Source organism: Eriocheir sinensis, unplaced genomic scaffold (assembly GCF_024679095.1).
Source record: "Eriocheir sinensis breed Jianghai 21 unplaced genomic scaffold, ASM2467909v1 Scaffold53, whole genome shotgun sequence".
NCBI classification, from domain to species: Eukaryota; Metazoa; Arthropoda; class Malacostraca; order Decapoda; family Varunidae; genus Eriocheir; species Eriocheir sinensis.
Window position 1 is genome coordinate 312,965 of NW_026111865.1, and position 23,668 is coordinate 336,632.

Here is a 23,668-nt window from a genome sequence, read left to right on the forward strand (position 1 = left end):
CCAGTACCGATACTAACGGTACCAACTATACGGTACGGTACCGGTACCAGACTGCTCGGTACTGGTACCAACACTAGCCAGTGGCTCATGCTGTCCCTCATTTCTTCCTCACATGAGTGAGGCTGAGACTGAGTGCCTGAGTGGATATCTCGATGATATGGATATTCTCTCTCTCTCTCTCTCTCTCTCTCTCTCTCTCTCTCTCTCTCTCTCTCTCTCTCTCTCCACTGAATGAAGTGAATATTTATTTTTCGATAGAAACCTACCTCTTGTTTGATTTACATTGTTTTTGATTTACGCGACCTCTTCAAGGACATAATACTGGCGTAAATTGATAGTTACCTGTACTTTTACTTCTATAGATCTTTCACTTTGCACTTAAAATTCTCTTCCAGATTTTAGTTGGCGGGTCTTACCGGACTTGTATGGCAGTGACCACTTTCCAATTTTATTGGAACGCATTGATTCCGTACCACAGTCACACCTTTCTCGCGGCGTCTAGATAAAGCAGACTGGCAGCGATTTACGGAACTTAGCTCCTCTCTTCGTCCGTTGGGTGACTTTGGAACTTCCGACGAGGCTACATCCTATTTCACTGATGCCTTACATTCTGCAGCCCTTCAATCCGTCCCCGGGACATCTGGCCAGTTCCCTAAACGTCATGTTCCCTGGTGGAACGCTGCTTGCACTACTGCTGTGCAAGAGAAGCGTGCTGCATTCTCTCGACTTCGTCGTCACTGTGGGGACCCCCCGTGTTTGGATGCTTTTCGGAGAGCGCGTGCTCGAGCACGACGCACTTTCAAGGAGGCTCAACGAATGTCTTGGAAGGATTATCTTTCTTCCATCACTACCATAACTACACTCACAGAAGTCTTTAACAGAGTTCGTAAGATCTCTGGGAAGTTTTCCCCCCCCCTCCCCCTCCAGTGCTATCGAATGCATGGGAGACGGCGTCGGACCCTAAGATTGTTGCTGACCTATTCGCCAAGCACTTTGTCAGTGTCTCTAGGAAAGATCCTACTGCACCAGGGGCACGTCATCGCCGGGATTTGGAATCATTCGGCGTTAACTTCGCTTCCACCGGAGGGGAATCTTATAATATCCCATTTTCTCTCTCCGAGTTAAAGACGGCTTTATCCCAGTGTCATGATTCCTCGCCAGGTCCAGACGACATCCCTTATGCTTTCCTACGTCACATGTCTGACTGTGGTATTACATTTTTATTGGATCTTTACAATTTCATTTGGCGTACCGGTGATTTTCCATCTCTGTGCAGTGTGGCTGTAATTCTTCCCATTCTGAAGCCTGGGAAAGATCATCTCCAAGCAACAAACTTTCGTCCTATTTCTTTAACATCCTGCATTTGTAAAGTGATGGAAAAGATGGTGAATGTCAGGCTTATGTGGTACCTGGAGAGCCGGAATTTATTGACCCCGGTGCAATATGGTTTCCGAAAGGTGCTGTCCACTTCGGTTGCTCTTTTATCCTTTGAATCCTCAGTTTGTGAGGCGTTTGCCAATAATCACCACCAGGTGACCGTGTTTTTTGATCTAGAGAAGGCCTACGACACCGCTTGGTGCCATGGTATTTTACTTAGCCTGTTTGAGTTTGGTCTTCGTGGCCGTCTCCCTATTTTTATTCAGGAGTTTTTATCTCATCATCTTTTACGGGTTAGAGTGGGGAGTACTCTTTCCGAGATTTGCCCTCTTGAGGACGGTGTACCACAGGGAAGTAATATCAGTGTTACGCTATTTGCTGTGGCTATTAATGGAGTCGTTGGTGTCCTGCCTGATGGAGTTCATAGCTCCTTATATGTAGACGATTTATCCATTTCGTTTTCTGCGGCAAGGATGTCGTTGATTGAACGAAAACTGCAATTGACAATTAATAGAGTCGCCAATTGGGCAAATACGCGCGGCTTTCGATTTTCGACCTCAAAGACAGTAGCTATGCATTTCTGTCGTCTTCGAGGCGTTCATCCGGACCCTGACTTATATCTTGGTAATTGGCGACTGTCCTGTGTAGAGACGACTCGTTACCTCGGTCTTTTATTTGATAGCCGCCTAACCTGGGTGCCTCATTTACGTTACGTTAAGGCGGCTTGTCAGAAAGCCTTGTCCCTCCTTCGTGTTTTAGCTCATACCTCTTGGGGTGCAGACAGGGACACGCTATTCCTCCTCCACAGAACACTCATGCTTTCCAAGTTGGAATATGGCGGCGAGGTTTACTCCTCCGACAAGGAAGCTCGCCTACGCGTGTTGGACTCAGTGCATCATGCCGGAGTCCGCTTGGCTACTGGTGCATTCCGGTCTTCATCGATACCTAGCCTCCTCGTGGATGCTGGCGTCCTGCCTCTGGATTTGAGACGCCCGTCCTCTCTATTCCGTTGCTGGTTCCGCGTTCAACGCCTTCCAGAATCAGTTCCTTGTGTGCCAATTTTGCGGGATTCCCGTTCGCCTGCATATGATGAGCGACCTAGTCTCCCTAAACCTTTTGGGTTTCGGGTAGCGTCTACCATGACACCGTTATCTTTCCCTCCCATTCCTATCTGCCCTTATGGAGTACCTAGGGTTGGATACTGGCAGTTCCCCGGTGTATCCGTGTGTTCTCCCACTATAGATAGTAAGAGGGATTTACCGCCATATGCGTCCCGAGCCTTATTTTTAGAGCATTTCACTGAACACTCGGACTCCATCCCTGTCTTTACTGATGGCTCTAAATTGGATACTGGAGTTGGCTTTGGTGTTGTGTTCCCCTCCTTCTGTCGGGGAGGTCGTCTTTCTTCTGTTGCTTCTGTATTTACTGCAGAGCTGTCTGCAATAGTCCTCTCTTTACAGATTATTTTTACGCTTCTTGTGGACTCTTTTATGATCTTTAGTGATTCTCGTAGCGCTCTTTCTGCGCTGGGCTCCTTTACTCCCTCTGTTAATCCCGTAGTTTTATCTGCTCTCGAGTGGCTGTATTTGCTCAGCAACAGGGGATATCGCGTTGGGTTTTGTTGGGTTCCAGGACTCGTTGGCGTACACGGGAACGAACGAGATGATGGACTTGCAAGGGAGACAGCAGCTAGAGCTGCCCCCCCTAGTGCCGTCCCATGTACATATATGTTTCCAGAGACTCGCAAGGCAATTCTTGCCAGTTGACAGGACAGGTGGAATGCTCGTCCTTGGTCATACGAAAGTGTCCGTGACCGTCGCTCGCAGACAGCCTTGACCCGTCTTCGGACGGGTCATACGCGTCTAACACATGGTTGCCTTATTGTGATGACTGCTTGGTTCCCCTGACTGTGCGGCACTTGCTGGTCGAGTGCCCCAGTTTGGGGGACCTGCGAGTGCTATACCTGTCGCAGTGTCGGGGAGAAGACGGATCATTCCGTTTCTCGCTGATACTGGGAGGGAGATGCCTTACCCCGGGACATGAGGTACTTCTCTTTATGGAGAAGGCTGGCCTTCTCCATGAGTTATGACCGTTTTCTGTGTGACTTGTTTCGTCTCGTTTTGTTTGGCTTTGCTCTTAGTTTACCTTTTTAGTTTAGTTTCTTCTTCTTGTTGATTTGGGTATAAATACTCCTGAGTCCCTACAGTTTCGCTCAAACATTGTCGGATAACCCCCAGGTGAACGCGAACCCTATGCTTTAAGCTCTCAGGCGAAATTATGGGAGAAAGCAAAAAGTATAAATCCGGCAATAACACGTGATGACGTATTCAACTTTTTGAGAAGCAATAAAACATATACATTGGATAAGCTACAGACTAAAAAAATCCCCCGGCAAAAGATAATATCCTCAAAACCCAAAGTAATCATGGCTGCCGATTTAGCAGACGTGAGACATATAAGAAAGGAAAATAATAACATAGGCTACTTGTTAGTATGCATAGACGTGTTTTCTAGATATATGCAAGTTGTCCCGTGTCGGAATAAAGACGCAAATACTATGCTCGTGGCCTTTAAACAAGTGGTGGAAAATAAAGATTCTGAAGGCTTACGAAGATTAAACACCGACTTGGGCACATAATTCTGGAATCGAAAAGTAAGAAACTATTTATGTTCCCGGGGCATTAAGCTGTACAATGTGTACTCAAGTGAGATCAAAGCAGCCTTGGCAGAGCGTGCCATTCGTACACGCATCTACAAGTTCATCACGTCTCAAAATTCTTCAAGATATATTGATCAGCTGCAAAACATGGTCAATGCCTACAACCGCTCGCCCCATTCTGGACTGAAGAAAAACAAACTCCCATTGATATCCATAACTTAAAAGACCCATCTCCAATCAAACGGCAATTCCACGCAATGTATAAAAACCCGAAGCAACCAGCGTCTTCCATCAGTCCTAGACTTGCAGTTGGTGAAATAGTTCGCCTTGTTGGAAGTGCTCGTTCCTCTGTATTCCATAAAGGATACACGCAGCAAAATACTCACGAGCTCTTTCGCATAAAATCAATTAAACACAAGAATCGCCCAAGAACTTATCTCTTAGAAGATTTGTCTGGAGAACCAATACAGGGGATATTCTACGCGCCAGAGCTCGTCTTAAGCGCTCTGCCTGAGACATACGATATTAAAATACTGCGTTCACGAAAAAAATAAAGGAAAAAAGCAGTATTTTGTATCGTGGTTGGGATACCCTACTTCATTCAACAGCTGGATTGACGCTAATGATATTGTATAAAATGCGTAAAAAGACACCACTCCTCAGTGCACACAAAAACTTTGCCTTACTTTTGAAGAAATTAAAAGTAAAAGATAGAAACCGTGCTATTAAGCAAGCAGCTCGAGAACAATTCAACTGTATATCTGAAATATTTTCCAATTTGTTAAAGAAGCCCCTCACCCTCAATAACAAAGTTATCAAGAAATTACGTAACTATCGGGAAGACATACGTGCCATAGCTAGAAAGAAAACTCCTCTCCATAAGAAAAGACTTATATTGTCATCGAGACGGGGTGGGGTGGTAATATATTAGCTGCTATATTACCTATTGCCGCTTCCTTGATCGGAAAATTATTTGGATAATGCGCACGTATTATCTTGTTCCCGAGTCTACCGCTGAGCGTGTTTTAACGGGTATTAAGCCTAAATGCGCCAACTCCACGAGTCCGGGGGTCAACGGTCAATCGTGTTTCAACCCGCAGTCGACCCATCCCGATCACATGCCGGTCTCTGAACATGTGCCAGTAAGCAGCAGCGATCCTGTCGTGTCGTCCCATGGTGCAAGACCAAGCACTCCTACAAGATTGAACCCGTCATCTCGCTCTGTAAGAAAGAAAACTTACAAAAAAAAGAAAATATCGCGATCTGGTGTATACAAAACCACAAAACTACCACCCGTGCAACTTAGAGTCACAGGGATTAGGGAGAACAAGATTTCCTCCAATCCTGAAATAAGTAATTTAATACCTCTGTATGTTAAAAGTATCGACGTGCCATACGTCAATATGATGCTAGAACGAATAAAAGACAATCCCATCGTAAAATTGGATAGCCGAGGCAACGTATTGTCTTCTGTTCGATCCTCCAATATCCTGTACATGTTGAATTTACTCTCTAATGCAAGTCAAAAACCAACGATTGCTGACATTGCTAATATAAAACACATCATTGACGCCACGGGTGTATTACCTAGCGAAATAAAAAATACGCGCTTGCGGCAAAAGATTCAGGGATCTGGTTTCACCAAACAACCATCGTTGGCAACTTACAGATGGGTTCCATATTAAATCCGCTTTTCCAATGTGCTAGTGCAGTCCTACATTGTGATTCAAGAAAGAAACAGAATCATGGACGTTGTAGATACTGAACCGCGTTGGACGCGCGACTTATACAGAGGGAGCGGCGACGTCATGGAGAGAGAAAGGACGGAGGCGAGGACGAACACGCTCGGACACGATGGTGCCCCGAGCGGGCTTATAAGAGAGAGCAGATGGGACGATGGTTCGCTACTCGTCCCTCGCCATCAGCTGAAGCGGTACTATTCATCACTCACCAGTATACCAGAGGACACCATGTCGGACGCCTACGTGTTCAACTACAAAGACGGTTCTCCTGGCGATGGCATCTACCGCAACAACAAGACCATCATCGTTTCTTCCCTCAACTGCAGTTCCTGCTACGAAAAGAGGGGTTTACTGGACGCCTACATGGATTGTACCCGCACAGTAATCTCTACCGCGAAAGAAGCCCGATCTACCAATTGAACAGGTGTCGCTGGGAAGATCGTGGTATTCCCGGTAGTCTGCATATTCGCTATCCTCCGAGTGAAAATCTTCCTTATGTGGCGTGTATCCTAACCCAATATGCTCCTGGCCGCGAACTGGAAAATAACCCTATAAACCAAGGATATCTTCAGACGTCAAGAGATCAAAATTTCATTCGTGGGGTAAAGGAAGACAGTTATGATAACCGTCTCCGCTGGTTTAAAGAGTCCATCACAAAACTGGTAGAATGGGTGATTAAAAGCAACATTACAAGTGTCGTCTTCCCCTACAATATTGCAAGCGCTGGAATTCTTTACATGTTGTGGAAAGCTGACTACCAACCGCATCTCCAAGAGGCTGCGGCTGAACTCCAACTGCATAATATATCGTGCGTCATCCTGAACAGATGGTGGACCTGCGATGAGCCTGAAACAAAATGACCTCTATCTGTGTCTCCCGAGCGAAACAGGAAGATTAATCTGGTGGATACAGAGGACGACGCTGTGGCTGACGAATGGAAAAGAAAACGGGACGGTGCTGTAGTCGACGTGGGTCCTAAATAACTATAGCTCCAGACAATTCCCCAATAATTATGTACATCACTAAATGTAAAATATGTCAATAAATAACAATGTAATGATATTTAGTATGATTTACCTTCAATATGTAATTGGCATCTCGTCATGTCTACCTTTATATAATGAAATAATTATAATATTTTTGCTAGTGTCTTGCTTGCTCTAAATGGAATCACATCATATATATGTTACCAGCATTGCGGATGGGGAAATTTACCCCAATTCCAGCACTAGCTTTACTAATAATATACAAACTCTAACATTAGACAAGGACGTGGAATATGAAGTCGGTCTACTGAACGTGTTGCTTCCCCGTCGGTATTACATTGTTAAACCGGGTGAACCAGAGTGTAGTATACATCTTGAATGTGGTATAAGACCAACGCCAGATTCAGAAGCTATTGAAAGACGCACACTGTCAGAGGCTATTAATGCTAATATCTTGTATAATGACACTGGGTATTTGCTGATGTGTGTTAACGGTATAATAACGACATTGATAAAGGAGATGGTCGATGGATACAGCTACCATTTACTAGCGTATTCTAGAGAGGTTCTTGCATTTAGCTCAACAAATGATCATTTAACTTTGTTCTGCTACAATGGTTATCATCCACAAGTTGTATTTATTAAGGTTTCCTTTGATACGCGACTGGCCCAGGTTCTCGGTTTTGTCCCCAGCTTAGGTTATGCTGTGTTTTCTTCCTTGGGTACACATGAAGAACAAAAAAAAAACGTTCTTGTTCCGCTACATGGTCATGCCCCTCTGTTGAGAAATGGTGACGTACAGTGTGTTCTCATTTACACTGACCTTGTCAATCCCTCTAGATATGCAGGGAAAAATGTAAATATTCTTGATGCCTTTTCGCTCTCCGGAGGTCTAACAAAAGGCGTGCATCCAACTATATATAAGTCCCTTAAATCCAAAGTAATTGATTCGATTTCTATTAAACTCACAGATCAAAAAGGTCGTCCTATACATTTCGAAAAAGGATACCCTGTTACATGTTTACTCCATATCCGATCGCGTTGAATCTTTGAGTACATTTTGCTGTATTAATAGGAATGTTGTCCATTTGAAAAGACAGTCTCCTCGCCGCCACCATGCGGGTTACATTCATCCCTCCTTCCGTAGCAGAATATCATACCCTACAGTTTCGCTCAAACATTGTTGGAGAGCCTCCCAGGTGAACGCGTATTCCGATGGTGAATTCCAGGAAAAAGGAATTCTTACACGTTCTATACTCCCAACATAACGAACCCTATGGTTTAAGCTCTCAGCTACTTCTGATCTTACTCTCTTAAGCCTTTGCAGCTGCTTTTTTAAACCCTCGAAGTCCGCCTTCCGGAAGTCAGGTATTAAGTGTTGTTTCTGCTGACTCTATCCTCCCATTTAATATTAAATATAATTTCCTTATGATCACTGTTACCTAATGAACCCCCAACCTCAATGTTGCTTTTTTTTTTTTTTTTTTTTTTTACAACAAAGGAGGCAGCTCAAGGGCACACAAAAAAAGAAAACAATAATAAAAAAAAAGCCCGCTACTCGCTGCTCCTAAAAAAGAAACAAAAGAGGTGGCCGAAAGGAAGATCAAATACGGGAGGAGAGGTGTCCTGATACCCTCCTCTTGAAAGAATTCAAGTCGTAGGCAGGAGGAAATACAGATGAAGGAAGATTGTTCCAGAGTTTACCAGCGTGAGGGATGAAAGAGTGAAGATGCTGATTAACTCTTGCATAAGGGGTTTGGACAGTATAGGGATGAGCATGAGTAGAAAGTCGAGTGCAGCGGGGCCGCGGGAGGGGGGGAGGCATGCAGTTAGCAAGTTCAGAAGAGCAGTCAGCGTGAAAATATCGATAGAAGATAGAAAGAGAGGCAACACTGCGGCGGAATTTAAGAGGTAGAAGACTATCAGTATGAGGAGGAGAGCTGATGAGACGAAGAGCCTTAGCCTCCACTCTGTCCAGAAGAGCTGTGTGAGTGGAGCCCCCCCACACATGAGATGCATACTCCATACGAGGGCGGACAAGGCCCCAGTATATGGACAGCAACTGTGCAGGGGAGAAGAACTGGCGGAGACGGTACAGAACGCCCAGCCTCGAGGAAGCTGATTTAGTAAGAGATGAGATATGAAGTTTCCAGTTGAGATTTTGAGGTAAGGATAGACCGAGGATGTTTAGTGTTGAGGAAGGTGATAGCTGGGTGTTGTCAAAGAATAGGGGATAGTTGTTTGGAGGATTGTGTCGAGTGGATAGGTGTAGAAACTGTGTTTTTGAGGCGTTGAAGGACACCAGGTTCTTCTTGCCCCAATCGGAAATAATAGTAAGGTCTGAGGCTAAGCGTTCTGCAGCCTCCAGCCTTGAGTCGTTAAGTTCCTGAAGGGTGGGTCTTCTATTAAAAGAAGTTGAGTAAAGCAGAGTGGAATCATCGGCGTAGGAATGGATAGGACAGTTCGTTTTGGAAAGAAGATCATCAATGAACAACAGAAAAAGAGTGGGAGATAGGACAGAACCCTGTGGGACACCACTGTTAATAGATTTAGGGGAAGAACAGTGACCGTCTACCACGGCATAAATAGAACGGTCAGAAAGGAAACTGGAGATAAAGGTACAGAGAGAAGGATAGAAACCGTAGGAGGGTAGTTTAGAAGCAAAGATTTGTGCCAGACCCTATCAATAGCTTTTGATATGTCCAGCGCAATAGCAAAAGTTTCACCGAAACGGCTAAGAGAGGATGACCAAGAGTCAGTTAAGAAGGCTAGGAGATCACCAGTAGAACGCCCCTTGCGGAACCCATACTGGCGATCAGATAGAAGGTCATAAGTGGAAAGGTGCTTTTGAATCTTCCGGTTAAGGATTGATTCAAAAGCTTTAGATAGACAAGAAAGTAAAGCTATAGGACGGTAGTTTGAGGGATTGGAGCGGTCACCCTTTTTAGGCACAGGCTGTATGAAGGCATACTTCCAGCAAGAAGGAAAGGTAGATGTTGACAGGCAGAGGCGAAAGAGTTTGACCAGGCAGGGTGACAGCACGGAGGCACAGTTTTTAAGGACAATAGGAGGCACTCCATCAGGTCCATAAGCCTTATGAGGATTGAGGCCAGAGAGGGGATAGAAAACATCATTTTGAAGAATCTTTATAACAGGCATAAAGGAGTCAGAGGGGGGATGAGTAGGAGGAATATACCCAGAATCGTCCAGAGTGGAGTTTTTAGAAAAAGTTTGAGAGAAGAGTTCAGCCTTAGAGATAGATGAGACGGCAGTGTTGCCGTCAGGACTGAAGAGTGGAGGGAAAGATGAAGAAGTGAAGTTGGAGGAGATGTTTTTGGCTAGATGCCAGAAGTCACGGGAAGAGTTAGAGAAAGCAAGGTTTTGACATTTTCTATTAATGAAAGAATTTTTGGTTAGTCGGAGAATAGATTTGGCACGATTTCGGGCAGAAATGTAAAGTTCATAATTAGCATTAGTTTGAAGGCTCTGGTACCTTTTGTGAGCTACCTCTCTATCATTGACAGCACGAGAACAAGCGTGATTAAACCAAGGCTTTTTAGCGTGAGGAGTAGAGAAAGAACGAGGAATGTATGCCTCCATTCCAGAGACAATCACCTCTGTGATGCGCTGAGCACACACATAGGGGTCTCTATCCTGGAAGCAATAATCATTCCACGGGAAATCGGAAAAGTACATCCTCAGGTCGTCCCACCGAGCTGAAGCAAAATGCCAGAAGCATCGCCTCTTCGGTGGGTCCAGAGGGTGTACAGGAGCGATAAGACAGGATGCAGAAATAAGATTGTGATCGGAGGAGCCCAACGGAGAGAACAGTTTGACAGAATAAGCAGAAGGGTTTGAGGTAAGGAAGAGGTCTAGAATGTTGGGCCGATCTCCAAGACGGTCGGGAATACGTGTAGGGTGCTGGACCAACTGCTCTAGGTCGTTGAGGATAGCAAAGTTGTAGGCTTGTTCACCAGGATGGTCAGTGGAAGAGGATGAAAGCCAAAGCTGGTGGTGAACATTGAAATATCCTAGGATGGAGATTTCAGCGAAGGGAGAGTGGGTCAAGATGTGCTCCACTTTAGAATTCAAATAGTCAAAGAATTTTACATAGTTGGTAGAGTTAGGTGAGAGATAAACAGCACAGATGTATTTAGTAATAGAGTGACAATGAAGTCTTAGCCAGATGGTGGAAAATTCAGAAGAGTCAATTTAGGAGAGATAGTAGGAGGGAACAGAGTAGAGATTGCTGTCAGTAGCCTCAGAAACCTGTGTTTCGGTAAGGAAGAGAAGGTGAGGTTTAGAGGAGAGATGATGTTCCACAGAATGAAAATTAGAGCGAAGACCGCGAATGTTGCAGAAATTGAGAAGAAAGAGGTTCGAGGAGTTATCAAGACACCTCTCGGGTCGGCAGCCAGAAGGGGAGTCCTCCTGGGAATTTGTGGTCCCCCAGGCGGGGACTTCGAGGCTTGGTGTATGTGCGCCATTATGAAATTTTAATTTTGGGAAAAGGTGTATATGTTGTGTGAATGTAGTGTGGTGTGGATAAAGAGAGGATCTGTCTCTAGAGAGCATGCTAAACTACTCTCCGGTGTTGGTGAGACAATAGGGAAACGGTTAGTGAGGACATGGGAAGGGTCTTTGGAGGGCTTCAGCTCCCTTCTCACCTCCCATATATACCTCACCGGGAGTGGCTTGCGCCCGTTCGGTAGGTGTCTTCCTACCTACTCCAGCCAGCTTATTATGTCCTCTTTATTAGTTAACAACAAATCCAAAATATTTTCTTCCCTCGTTGGTGTTCTAATTAACTGCTTAAGGAAACTATCCTGCGGCGGGAAATTAAAAAGAACCATGCAGCATGGAAAAACAGCATGGCAATTTGTGTGCCTGTGAGAACAAGACAACGCTTGCTGAGCACCCAATGATGATCACAAGACTAAGATTCCCACCTGCGGGATATACTGTGAAATTTATTAATAATGCTAAAGCATATGAGCCATCTTATTTAGCATTCTATGTCTTTGAGAGTATTCTCGTAAAGTCTTCTTCGAATGGGTGTAAAGAGACATCACTTTGCCATAGCGTATGCTTACATTATAGTGAATAGAAACGGAGAAACAGTAGAAAGCGGATCCTGTTGTGGAAGTAATGCTGTAAACTATTTTAGCTGAACCCACACTGTTTTGTATATAGAACGAACTTACATTAGCTGAACTCACACTGTTTTGTATATAGAACGAACTTACATTAGCTGAACTCACACTGTTTTGTATATAGAACGAACTTACATTAGCTGAACTCACACTGTTTTGTATATAGAACGAACTTATATTAGCTGAACTCACACTGTTTTGTATATAGAACGAACTTATATTAGCTGAACTCACACTGTTTTGTATATAGAACGAACTTACATTAGCTGAACTCACACTGTTTTGTATATAGAACGAACTTACATTAGCTGAACTCACACTGTTTTGTATATAGAACGAACTTACATTAGCTGAACTCACACTGTTTTGTATATAGAACGGTCTTACATCAGCTGAACTCACACTGTTTTGCATATAGAACGAACTTACATTAGCTGAACTCACACTGTTTTGAATATAGAACGAACTTACATTAGCTGAACCCGCACTGTTTTGTATATAGAACGAACTTACATTAGCTGAACTCACACTGTTTTGATTATAGAACGAACTTACATTAGCTGAACTCACACTGTTTTGTATAAAGAACGAACTTACATTAGCTGAACTCACACTGTTTTGAATATAGAACGAACTTACATTAGCTGAACTCACACTGTTTTGAATATAGAACGAACTTACATTAGCTGAACTCACACTGTTTTGAATATAGAACGAACTTACATTAGCTGAACCCACACTCCTGGAAGAAGTTAAAATTTTCTAAAGGCTACAATAAAATCAATATGACCGATGAAGATACGGCATGTCACAATGAAGAAATTCACTGTCTTCTCTGTAAATACGGGTTTTAAAAGTTAAAGGAGTAAAACATCATGACCATGAAAAATCAGGAAACAATTACATTGAAGCTTATTGTAATAGATGCAACCTTCAAATGAAAAAAATCACAAATTGCAGCGCACTCTCATTGCACATAATGCGGATTACGACATGACGTTAATCCCGCGTGAATTAACGCTACCTGACTTTGAAAATCAAACTAAGACCAAAACATTCAGTTCACAAATACCATGAAGTCATCATAAATGACTTGATATTTATTGACGCGTATGTCTTTATGTCTGGTTCACTCGCGGCTTTAGCGAACCAATTCATCAGCAATGGGAACGAACCCATATGCACACAACAGATGTTGAAAGATGTGCCAGCACCTGCGTTACCATTATTGATCAAGGGAAAGCAGGTTTTTTGTTATGACTATATGGATTCGATGGAACGACTTTCTGAGACACGTCTTCCATCCCGCGAAGATTTTTTCAATTCGCTTCAAGAAGCAGAACTTTCCGAAAGTGATTATAAACATGCTCAGAATGTTTGGAAAGTAGCTGGGTGTCAGAGCCTGATGGACTATTTGTTGCTTTATGTAAAAGTGGATGTTGGCCTTCTATGTGATGCCTTCCTAGAGTGGAGAGGTATTTTGAAAACTCAGTGGAGGTTGGATATTGTAAATTATGTTAGCCTGCCAGGATTTGCCTATGACTCTTTTCTGTTAAAAACACAGCAGGAATTAGAGATGCTTAGTAGCCCACACATATATCATTGCATTCAAACAAATGTGCGTGGGGGCTACACAAGTGTTGTGCGTCGTTTTGTACGCACCAATAACATCTACACGAACCCTCAGTTTAATCCAAAACATGATATAAACACTTTCCTTTCATATCTTGACTTCAACAGTCTTTATCCCACTGTAATGCAAGAGAAGTTACCATGTGGAGATATGAGAAAACTAGATGAGACAGAAATGCACTGGTTTTTGAGCGGGAGGGGGGCTAGGTCAATCAAGCAACCGATGGCGATTTTGGATACCTCATTCTGTGCGATACTGAGGCTGTCTCACGTGAAGTCATTGAGAAAACGGATGACCTCCACTGACCATCAGAAGACACAATATCATCAATAGAGATATATCGTCAGCCGCACACGAATGGTATGAAGAAGAAAACCGTCCAGTACCGTGTAAGAACATAAAACAGATTGGAACACATGTTGCTCAGGAGAGAATGCTGTTTGCTCTGTCCCTCCTTAAACTGCTTATTCAACTAGGCCGGGTTGTTAAAAAGTGCATGCTATTTATATGTTTAAGCAAAAGCACTTTCTTGCGGACTTCATTCAGGATAACATAGAAGCCCGCAAAAGTGCTACTTGCCCTATCAAGAAAACTGCAATCAAGTGTATTTCAAACAGCATTTTTGGTCGATTCCTGATGAACGCGGCCAAATATAGTGAAGACATAGATATTGTCACCAACCGCGAAAAGTTTTTGAAGCTGGCCCGAAGTCCTTACTTTAAATGCGTTGTACCCCTCAATGATGGTCATGTAGTTGTAGTTCACCATAAGAAATATTCACAGGGGAATCATCCAAACTACATTGGCTACTACGTCCTAGAGCTGTCCAAGCTGCGACTATATGATGCACAAGGAATCAGTGGCAAGACTGCACAAAGAAATCATAGTAGCAAGACTGCACAAAGAAATCATAGTAGCAAGACTGCACAAGGAATCAGTGGCAAGACTGCACAAAGAAATCATAGTAGCAAGACTGCACAAGGAATCAGTGGCAAGACTGCACAAGGAATCAGTGGCAAGACTGCACAAGGAATCAGTGGCAAGACTGCACAAGGAATCAGTGGCAAGACTGCACAAGGAATCAGTGGCAAGACTACATAAAGGAATCAGTGGCAAGACTGCACAAGGAATCAGTGGCAAGACTGCACAAGGAATCAGTGGCAAGACTGCACAAAGAATCAGTGGCAAGACTACATAAAGGAATCAGTGGGAAGACTACATAAAGGAATCAGTGGCAAGACTGCACAAGGAATCAGTGGCAAGACTGCACAAAGAATCAGTGGCAAGACTACATAAAGGAATCAGTGGCAAGACTGCACAAAGAATCAGTGGCAAGACTGCACAAAGAATCAGTGGCAAGACTGCACAAGGAATCAGTGGCAAGACTGCACAAGGAATCAGTGGCAAGACTGCACAAGGAATCAGTGGCAAGACTGCACAAGGAATCAGTGGCAAGACTGCACAAGGAATCAGTGGCAAGACTGCACAAGGAATCAGTGGCAAGACTGCACAAGGAATCAGTGGCAAGACTGCACAAGGAATCAGTGGCAAGACTGCACAAGGAATCAGTGGCAAGACTACATAAAGGAATCAGTGGCAAGACTGCACAAGGAATCAATGGCAAGACTGCACAAAGAAATCATAGTAGCAAGACTGCACAAAGAAATCATAGTAGCAAGACTGCACAAAGAAATCATAGTAGCAAGACTGCACAAAGAAATCATAGTAGCAAGACTGCACAAAGAAATCATAGTAGCAAGACTGCACAAGGGATCAGTGGCAAGACTGCACAAGGAATCATAGTAGCAAGACTGCACAAATAAATCATAGTAGCAAGACTGCACAAGGAATCATAGCGGCAAGACTGCACAAGGAATCATAGTAGCAAGACTGCACAAAGAAATCATAGTAGCAAGACTGCACAAGGAATCATAGCGGCAAGACGGCCCATGCAATCAGAGTGGCAAAACCGCCCATGGAATCAGTGGTAAGATCTTAAAAAATGACTGAGTGGCAAGACCACCCACGCAAATTGAGAGGCAACACTGCACAAAGTAACAGCGTGACGAGACCGCCCAAGCAACCAGAGAGGCAAGACCGCACAAAGTAACAGAGTGGCAAGACCGCCCAAGATGTGTGTCGAGACCGCCCAAGTCAGCGTGTCGAGACCGCCCAAGTCAGTGTGGCGAGACCGCCCGAATCAGTGTGGCGAGACCGCCCGAGTCAGTGTGGCGAGACCGCCCGAGTCAGTGTGGCGAGACCGCCCAAATCAGTGTGGCGAGACCGCCCAAGTCAGTGTGGCGAGACCGCCCAAGTCAGTGTGGCGAGACCGCCCAAGTCAGTGTGGCGAGACCGCCCAAGTCAGTGTGGCGAGACCGCCCAAGTCAGTGTGGCGAAACCACCCAAGTCAGTGTGGAGTGGCGAGAGCGCCCCAACTCCGGCATGGCGAGACTGCCCGCGGAATCAGGTCCCCATCCCTTTTGTTCTCTTCTTCTGTTGCCAATGTAGAGGTATGCCACTGCCTCCGGAACTTCCGTCGAGGGCTCTGGTCTCTTGTCCTCCTCTTCGGTTGCCAACGTATAGGGATGCCACCTCCTCCGGAACTCCCGTCGAGGGCTCTGCTGGGCTCTTGTCCTCCTCTTCGGTTGCCAATGTAGAGGTACACCACTGCTTCCGGAACTCCCGTTGATAACTCTGGTCTAGAAACCTTAAACATCAGAGTCAGGGCGTTGCGGTTGAGAGGTAGGCTCTACCTCGCCGAACAGATGTACCATCATCCAGATAGAGACCGGCCTGCCCATTAGACTCTGCTCATACTACCAAAGAATTCTTTCATTCATCCCCCTTCTGACAGGCTGTGCCTACATTGTTGTCCATGCTCTCTCCTGTTTGAATTTCCTGAAGCTGATGGACTCGATGGAGCGCCTCCTCTTGGCCTTGGGCTCTCTGCCACCGTACCGACATCCTGCCTGGCGAAACTGTTTCTTCTCTGCCCTTCGACAGCTATCGTTCCATCCTTCCTGCTAGAAGTGTAGCTTCGTACGAATTATGCCAATGATCCTGCCATGTCTTTATAGCCTTCTAACTCGCCTTGGGATTATTTCCAAGAGGAAAGGTTTGAGCATCGACTCCTACGGATTCTCCGCCTCTCCGTGCCTTTATCATCAGTTACCATTCGAACCGATCTATCTCTGCCGTGGTAGACGATTACGGTTATCCCACCCTAAATCTACCAACAGCAGCGTTCCGGTAGGCTCTGAACTGTCTCACACTCTCCGTCGTTTAGATATCATCCGTTGGTCATTGGGTTTTACCCGTTGACTCTCCTCTTTCCAACCCTATGCAGCTGACTCTATGTTGCCTATACGCTGCAGGTCCCAGTCCCACCTTCTGAGCGTTCCATTCAAAAGGTATCTACCACTTAGTTTGTTCCGCTCGTCACAAGCTTAGTTACATAGTGCGTAAAGACTCTAGCTATGTAGGTCCTTCTGAAGGACCTCAGCGTCATCGTCCGATTGGATTAGTCTTCTTCAATTCGCGTTATCCCCAACCTGCCGATGGCAGTGGTTATCCACCAATTGATCCCTGCGAAACACCACTATAGTAACTCGTGCCCAAATTGATGTACCCAAACTTTATCCTCCGACCGCGTTCCCGGTCCCTAGAAGTCTACTCTCCACGCTCTCTGTCCATATCGCGGCGTTCCCATGGTCTCGGCATCTGCGGGCCTCTCAGAACGTGGCTCCTGTACTCCCTCCGGTAAGGTGGCCTCTCACTACCCTCCGACGATCCTCGTGCGGTTCAACCGCTTAGGGTGAGTCTTGGCTATCGGCATTACTACGTCTGCGATGGTGCCCACCGCCCACATGCATACTATTCATGACCATGCCATTGTCTACCTGATCCACACAGGCTGATTACTATTTCCCCTTCCTCTCTATCTCCGCCATTGCAGAGCGGCTCTCCATCCCAGGTTTCTCTCAGTGGCCGCCACTCTCCGGCCACAGTCATCCTCGACAGCGAATCATCTACGAATTCCTTCCTTCTGATTGCGCTTAGCATCACCAAGTGCTTCCTCGGGATGTAGCGTTGGCCCGAACCCCGCTGGTATGACTACCAAACACTTCGACGGTTCCTTGGTCCGTAGCATTCCCTGTCCAGAGGTAGCGGTTGTCTCCTTGGCTTCAGAGTACCGCCCACAGTGAGTCAGCTTTAGATTCTGGCGGCCTTCGTCCGTCAGAAGATGACGGTGACGGCTCCTGCTGTGGCTCACAGCGAACTCTATTGTGCCCGGGTATATATGGCAGTGTCATGCGTGTCGATACTGGTGTCGAAGGTCTGGTCTATAGTCCGTAAAGAGATTACTCGTCAGAACAGTCAGAGCTCGTAGCACCTACATGCTAGTCTCAACGCAATTAGCGTGCCCTCCATAGGTGTTGACCTCTCAGGACTGTTATCAGTAGTCAACGCTCTATTATTCTACCGAATACTTAGTAAAGGACGGCGGAAGGCTCCCAGCGTACACCTTCTTGCCATGCATCGGTCACGCTGGAACTCTAACATGACAACACAACCAATACAAATGAGCCACAAGATCCACAGTGCTCTGCTTCCACAAACAGTGGACGCACCTAAATTGCATGTATCGTCGGTTGACCATTATCCCATTCAAACACCGCACGCAACACTACCGTCGTGCATAATACACTCAATCACTGTCGTGCACTCCGCGCTTATTATCGCACGCCGCGCTTATTACCACTGTCGACTGTCGTGCACACTGCACTCAGTACAACTGTCGTGCACGCTTTGCTCAGTACCACCGTCCACCAAGCGTACCACTATCTGTCACCGCGTGCACCGTCACCACGCGTAACACTATCTCCATGCACTCCGTGCATGTGCACACCGTCACACAAGGTCCGTTCACTGTCCCACACGCGTGTTTCACCGTTCTCCGTGCACTCCATGCACTGTGCACACCGTCACACAAGTTCCGTGCACTGTCACACACGCGTGATCCACTTAACAGTGACGACAGCACTAACATGTCGCCTGCAACCCTCGACACCGTAATATACCTAACAAGTGACAATGACGACACAACACTAATGTGTCGCCTGCAACACTCGACACCACAACCACCCAATACAGCACTACTGTGTCGCCTGCAACACTCGACACAGTAATCACCCAATAAGTAACAGTGACGACACAACACTAGTGTGCCGCCTGCAACACCTGACACAGTAATAATCCAGTGAGTAACAGTGACGACACAACACTAGTGTGCCGCCTGCAACACCTGACACAGTAATCACCCAATAAGCAACAGTGACGACACAACACTAGTGCGTCACCTGCAACACCTGACACCGTAATCACCCAATAAGTAACAGTGACGACACTACACTAGTGCGTCACCTGCAACATCTGACACAGTAATCACCTAATAAGTAATAGTGACGACACAACACTAGTGCGTCAACACTCACCTGCAACACTCGATGCCTTGGTCATCCGTAATTAACAGTTTCTCATTCCACACGTCACGCAAGACGTCACGGCACCTCTTTCCTGCGGTCACAGACTCGCCCCGTGTCGAGAAAGCACTGAGTATCACCAATCGAGCCCAACACAAGGCACCAAACGGCTCCAGCGTAGTCACCAATCACTAGTCACTCTCATACCTGTGGGTGCAGTCAAGTAAATTTAATGTTTTGTTACCTGGTGGCCAGTGTGTCGGCGAGTCTTCCTTTAACTCCCGTAGATTTTCTCCTCGCCCAAGGCTCTGCCGCTGGCGCGGTAGAAAGGCCGCGGCGGCATGGACACTCTTCTCCGCCCGCGCCCTTCTCTCGGACCCCGAGGTTGGCACGTCAACCGCAGATAGACCCGTTAATTGTTTACTGTAGCCGCGATATGGCGGCTTGGACAGGATAAATCAGAAGACCCGTCTTGTTTTACTCGCTTTTAATATGCGTGTAAACCTGAGTGAGGTAAAAGAATACAACTCATCAGCACGTGTCAATCAACACAATACAATTGCTGCAGCCACATCAAATACACCAAATGTCACCTTCTCCTATGACACAATATCAAACTTATAATACTCACAATTATTGAGGGGTCTAATAATAGCCTCGTCATACGCCGTACGAGCCTTGCGCTCGTTCCTGTCTCTCATCTCCTCTCCATGGGTAGGAGCCTCACGCTCCTGCCTCTCGTCTTCTCGCCTAGCGTCTGTCCTCCTCGCCTGAAGCAAACCTTGCTATGGCACTGTGACCCTTAGGTCAGGCATGACATCATTCACTGTTCTTGATTATTTGACGATTAAGCTGAGTTCGGCGTCTATACGCAGACTCAGGGACTCTGAGGCGCCCATCGCCGCCCCACCACACTTCCTCCTAACTCCTCACATACATTTCCTACCATTACGGTTACAATCTTATCTGTCATTAGTTACCATACAACACTTCGTAGGCGCGTACTACACCATCATATATACAACATATCGTAGGCGCGACTACAGGGTCTCTCTCCTGGAAGCAGTAATCATTCCATAGGAAATCGGAAAAGTACATCCTCAGGTCGTCCCACCGGGCTGAGGCAAAATGCCAGAAGCATCGCCTCTTCGGTGGGTCCAGAGGATGAACAGGAGCGATAGGACAGGATACAGAAATAAGGTTGTGATCGGAGGAGCCCAACGGAGAGAACAGTTTGACAGAGTAAGAAGAAGGATTAGAGGTAAGGAAGAGGTCTAGAATGTTGGGCCTGTCTCCAAGACGGTCGGGAATACGTGTAGGGTGCTGAACCAACTGCTCTAGATCGTTGAGGAGAGCAAAGTTGTAGGCTTGTTCACCAGGCTGGTCAGTGAAAGAGGATGAAAGCCAAAGCTGGTGGTGAACATTGAAATCTCCCAAGATGGAGATTTCAGCGAAGGGAGAGTGAGTCGAAATGTGCTCCACTTTAGAGTTCAAATAGTCAAAGAATTTTACATAGTTAGTAGAGTTAGGTGAGATATAAACAGCACAGATGTATTTAGTAATAGAATGACAATGAAGTCTTAGCCAGATGGTGGAAAATTCAGAGTCAAGGTCGTGGGTACGAGAGCAAGTGATGTCGTTGCGCACGTAGGTGCAACATCCAGCTTTGGATTGAAATTTAGGATAGAGATAGTAGGAGGAAACAGAGTAGAGGTTGCTGTCAGTAGCCTCAGAAACCTGTGTTTCGATGAGGAAGAGAAGGTGAGGTTTAGAGGAGGAGATATGGTGTTCCACAGAATGGAAAGTATATATAAGACCGCGAATTTTGCAGAAATTGATAAGGAGGAGGTTCGAGGAGTTATCAGGACACCTCTCAAGTCGGCAGCCAGAAGGGGAGTCCTCCCTGGGGGAATTTATGGTTCCCCCACAGGCGGGGACTCCAAGGCAGTGTTATTGTGCGCCATTTTTTTATTTTGAATTTTAGGATAATGTGTGTATGTTGTGTGAATGTGGTGTGGTGTAGAAAGAGCAAGGATCTGTCTTTAGAGAGCATGATGAACTACTCCCTGGTGTTGATGAGACAAAAGGAAAACGGTTAGTGAGGACATGGGAAGGGTCTTTGAAGGGCTTCAGCACCCTCCTCGCTTCCCATATATCCTCACCGGGAGTAGCTCACGCCCGTTCAGTAGGTGTCTTCCTATCTACTCCTACCAATATAGGAACTGGGTGAAAAAAAGAAGTAAAGAAACATGGTTACGATGAAAGGTTTAAGATAAAGATTGAGGAAGAAAAGGAATAGTAATAACAGTGACAATAATAATAATAATAATAATAATAATTATAATTATAATAATAATAATAATAATAATAATAATAATAATAATAACAACAACAACAACAATAACAACAATACTAATACTAATACTAATACTAATAATAATAATAATGACAAAATATTCCGTTTTGTCTTCCAAACGAACAAACAAACACACAGAAATACGATTGATAAGGAATGTTTATAACAATTTTTTATACAACAATTTCAATACAACAATGTGTGTATTCTTGTTACTGTATTTCACGACTGTTGTTTTTTGTTGATGTTGATGTTGTTGTTGTTTATATGGTGGATGGACGCGAAGACTGATACAAAAAGGAGACACACATACACACACACACACACACACCAGGTAACAACTCTTCGTTTCCCTCTCTCTCTCTCTCTCTCTCTCTCTCTCTCTCTCTCTCTCTCTCTCTCTCTCTCTCTCTCTCTCTCTCTCATTTCTTTCTTGCTTTCTCTCTCATTTTCTTTATTTTTTTCTTTCTTCCTTTCATTCTTTTTCACTCGACCTGAACCACGACCACCACCACCGCCACCGCCACTAAACACCCTCAAATATTATTATTATTATTATTATTATTATTAGTAGTAGTAGTAGTAGTAGTAATAGAAGTGGGTGAAGGAAAATGTGTGTCGAGCAGTGAAGAAGATAAAAGCAAAAAAAAAAAAAGTTACTGAAGAAATAAGAGAAACAGAAAACACGAGAAAAGAAGAAAAGAGAAGAAACGAAAAATAAAACAAAAACAAATCGAGTGTAAACTTTATAAGAAATGAAAGGCACAAAAAAAGAAAGAAAAAAAGAAAAAGGAAAACAAGAGAAAGAAAGAAAATGTTCTATGTGCCTTACTCGTTCAGTTATAAATGCTTGCTTTGATTATTAGGCTAAGTCTTACACACCCTGGGGTTCACAATCTGTTCTGTATAATCATGTCTGAGCCCCGCTGCCAAATGTCCTTTTTTTATTTTTTAGTGAGTCTGCTCCCACGCACATCGCCGGACTTTGTAAACGTGGTATTGGTATTTATTAATCTGGTAGCAGCGATGGGCCAGATTTGTGGCTTTACCGTGTACCAGCGACGGGCCAAATTTTTGCCATGATAAAAAAAAAACTAAAATAGATGATGCATAAAATGATCACAAATGCGTTGATATATGTTATGAAATGGTATGCGTGAGTGATGATTTTTTTTCTCATTTTTCTCGCTTACATAAGAACATAAGAACATAAGAACGCAGGAGTCTGCAAGAGGCCGGTAGGCCTGTACAAGGCAGCTCCTTTGACCCTAAGCTCCCGTGTATCTAACCCCACCTAATATCGCTGTCCATGAATTTATCTAGTCTATTTTTGATTGTGACAATTGTATTGGCACTCACCACATGACTGCTAAGCCTATTCCACTCATCCACCACCCTGTTAGTAAACCAATTTTTGCCTATGTCCCTGTTGAATCTGAATTTATCCAGTTTAAACTTAATACTTCGTGTCCTACTCGGTTCTCTTACCAACAAAACCTTATGAATGTCTCCCTTATTAAGGCCCTTCATCCATTTATAAACCTCGATCATGTCTCCACGCACCCTTCGCCTTTCTAGAAAATGCAAGTTTAACTGTTTGAGTCTTCCCTCGTATGGCAAGTTTCTCAACCCCTGAATCATCTTAGTCATCCTCCTCTGCACCGATTCTAACATTTTGATATCCATTCTATAGTAAGGTGACCAGAACTGAACCGCATTGTCAAGATGAGGTCTAACTAATGCTAAATATAGTTTGAGGAAGACTTCGGGGCTTCTGTTGCTTACGCTCCTTGAAATAAATCACAGTACCCTATTAGCTCGATTACTAGCTTGAATGCATTGTGCCCTTGGACGGAGATCAGAGCTCACTAAGACCCCTAAATCCCTCTCGCACCCAGACCTACTTATGAGAGTGTCATTTAAGCAATAGTTATGTGAGGGGTTGTTCCTACCTACACTCAGAATACTGCACTTCCCTACATTGAACTCCATCTGCCATTTATCCGCCCAGTCATACAATCTGTTGAGTTCACCTTGGAGAATACTAGCGTCCTGATCCGACTCAATTACTCTACCGATCTTGGTATCATCTGCAAATTTACTAACATCACTACTAATTCCTGTATCTAAGTCATTGATTTAAATAATAAACAAAAGTGGACCTAATACCGAACCTTGTGGGACCCCACTCGTAACACATCCCCAGTCAGATCTTTTACCATTGATTTGCACTCTTTGCTTCCTATTGCTAAGCCACGCCTTGACCCAGTTCAAAACTG

At 44.9% G+C, this 23,668-nt stretch overlaps 1 protein-coding gene across 1 annotated transcript in view; it reads left to right on the top strand.

Annotated features, from left to right (window-relative positions):
* The window catches only part of LOC126992961 (uncharacterized), a 41,720-nt gene extending 22,981 nt beyond the window's left edge, over positions 1-18,739 (top strand). Inside the window, exons 6-7 of the mRNA XM_050851786.1 lie at positions 17,216-17,364; positions 18,583-18,739. Of these exons, the coding sequence (XP_050707743.1) occupies positions 17,216-17,364; positions 18,583-18,739 (306 nt within the window). The remainder of the gene's footprint in view (positions 1-17,215; positions 17,365-18,582) is intronic.
* The last annotated feature ends 4,929 nt before the right edge of the window (positions 18,740-23,668 follow it).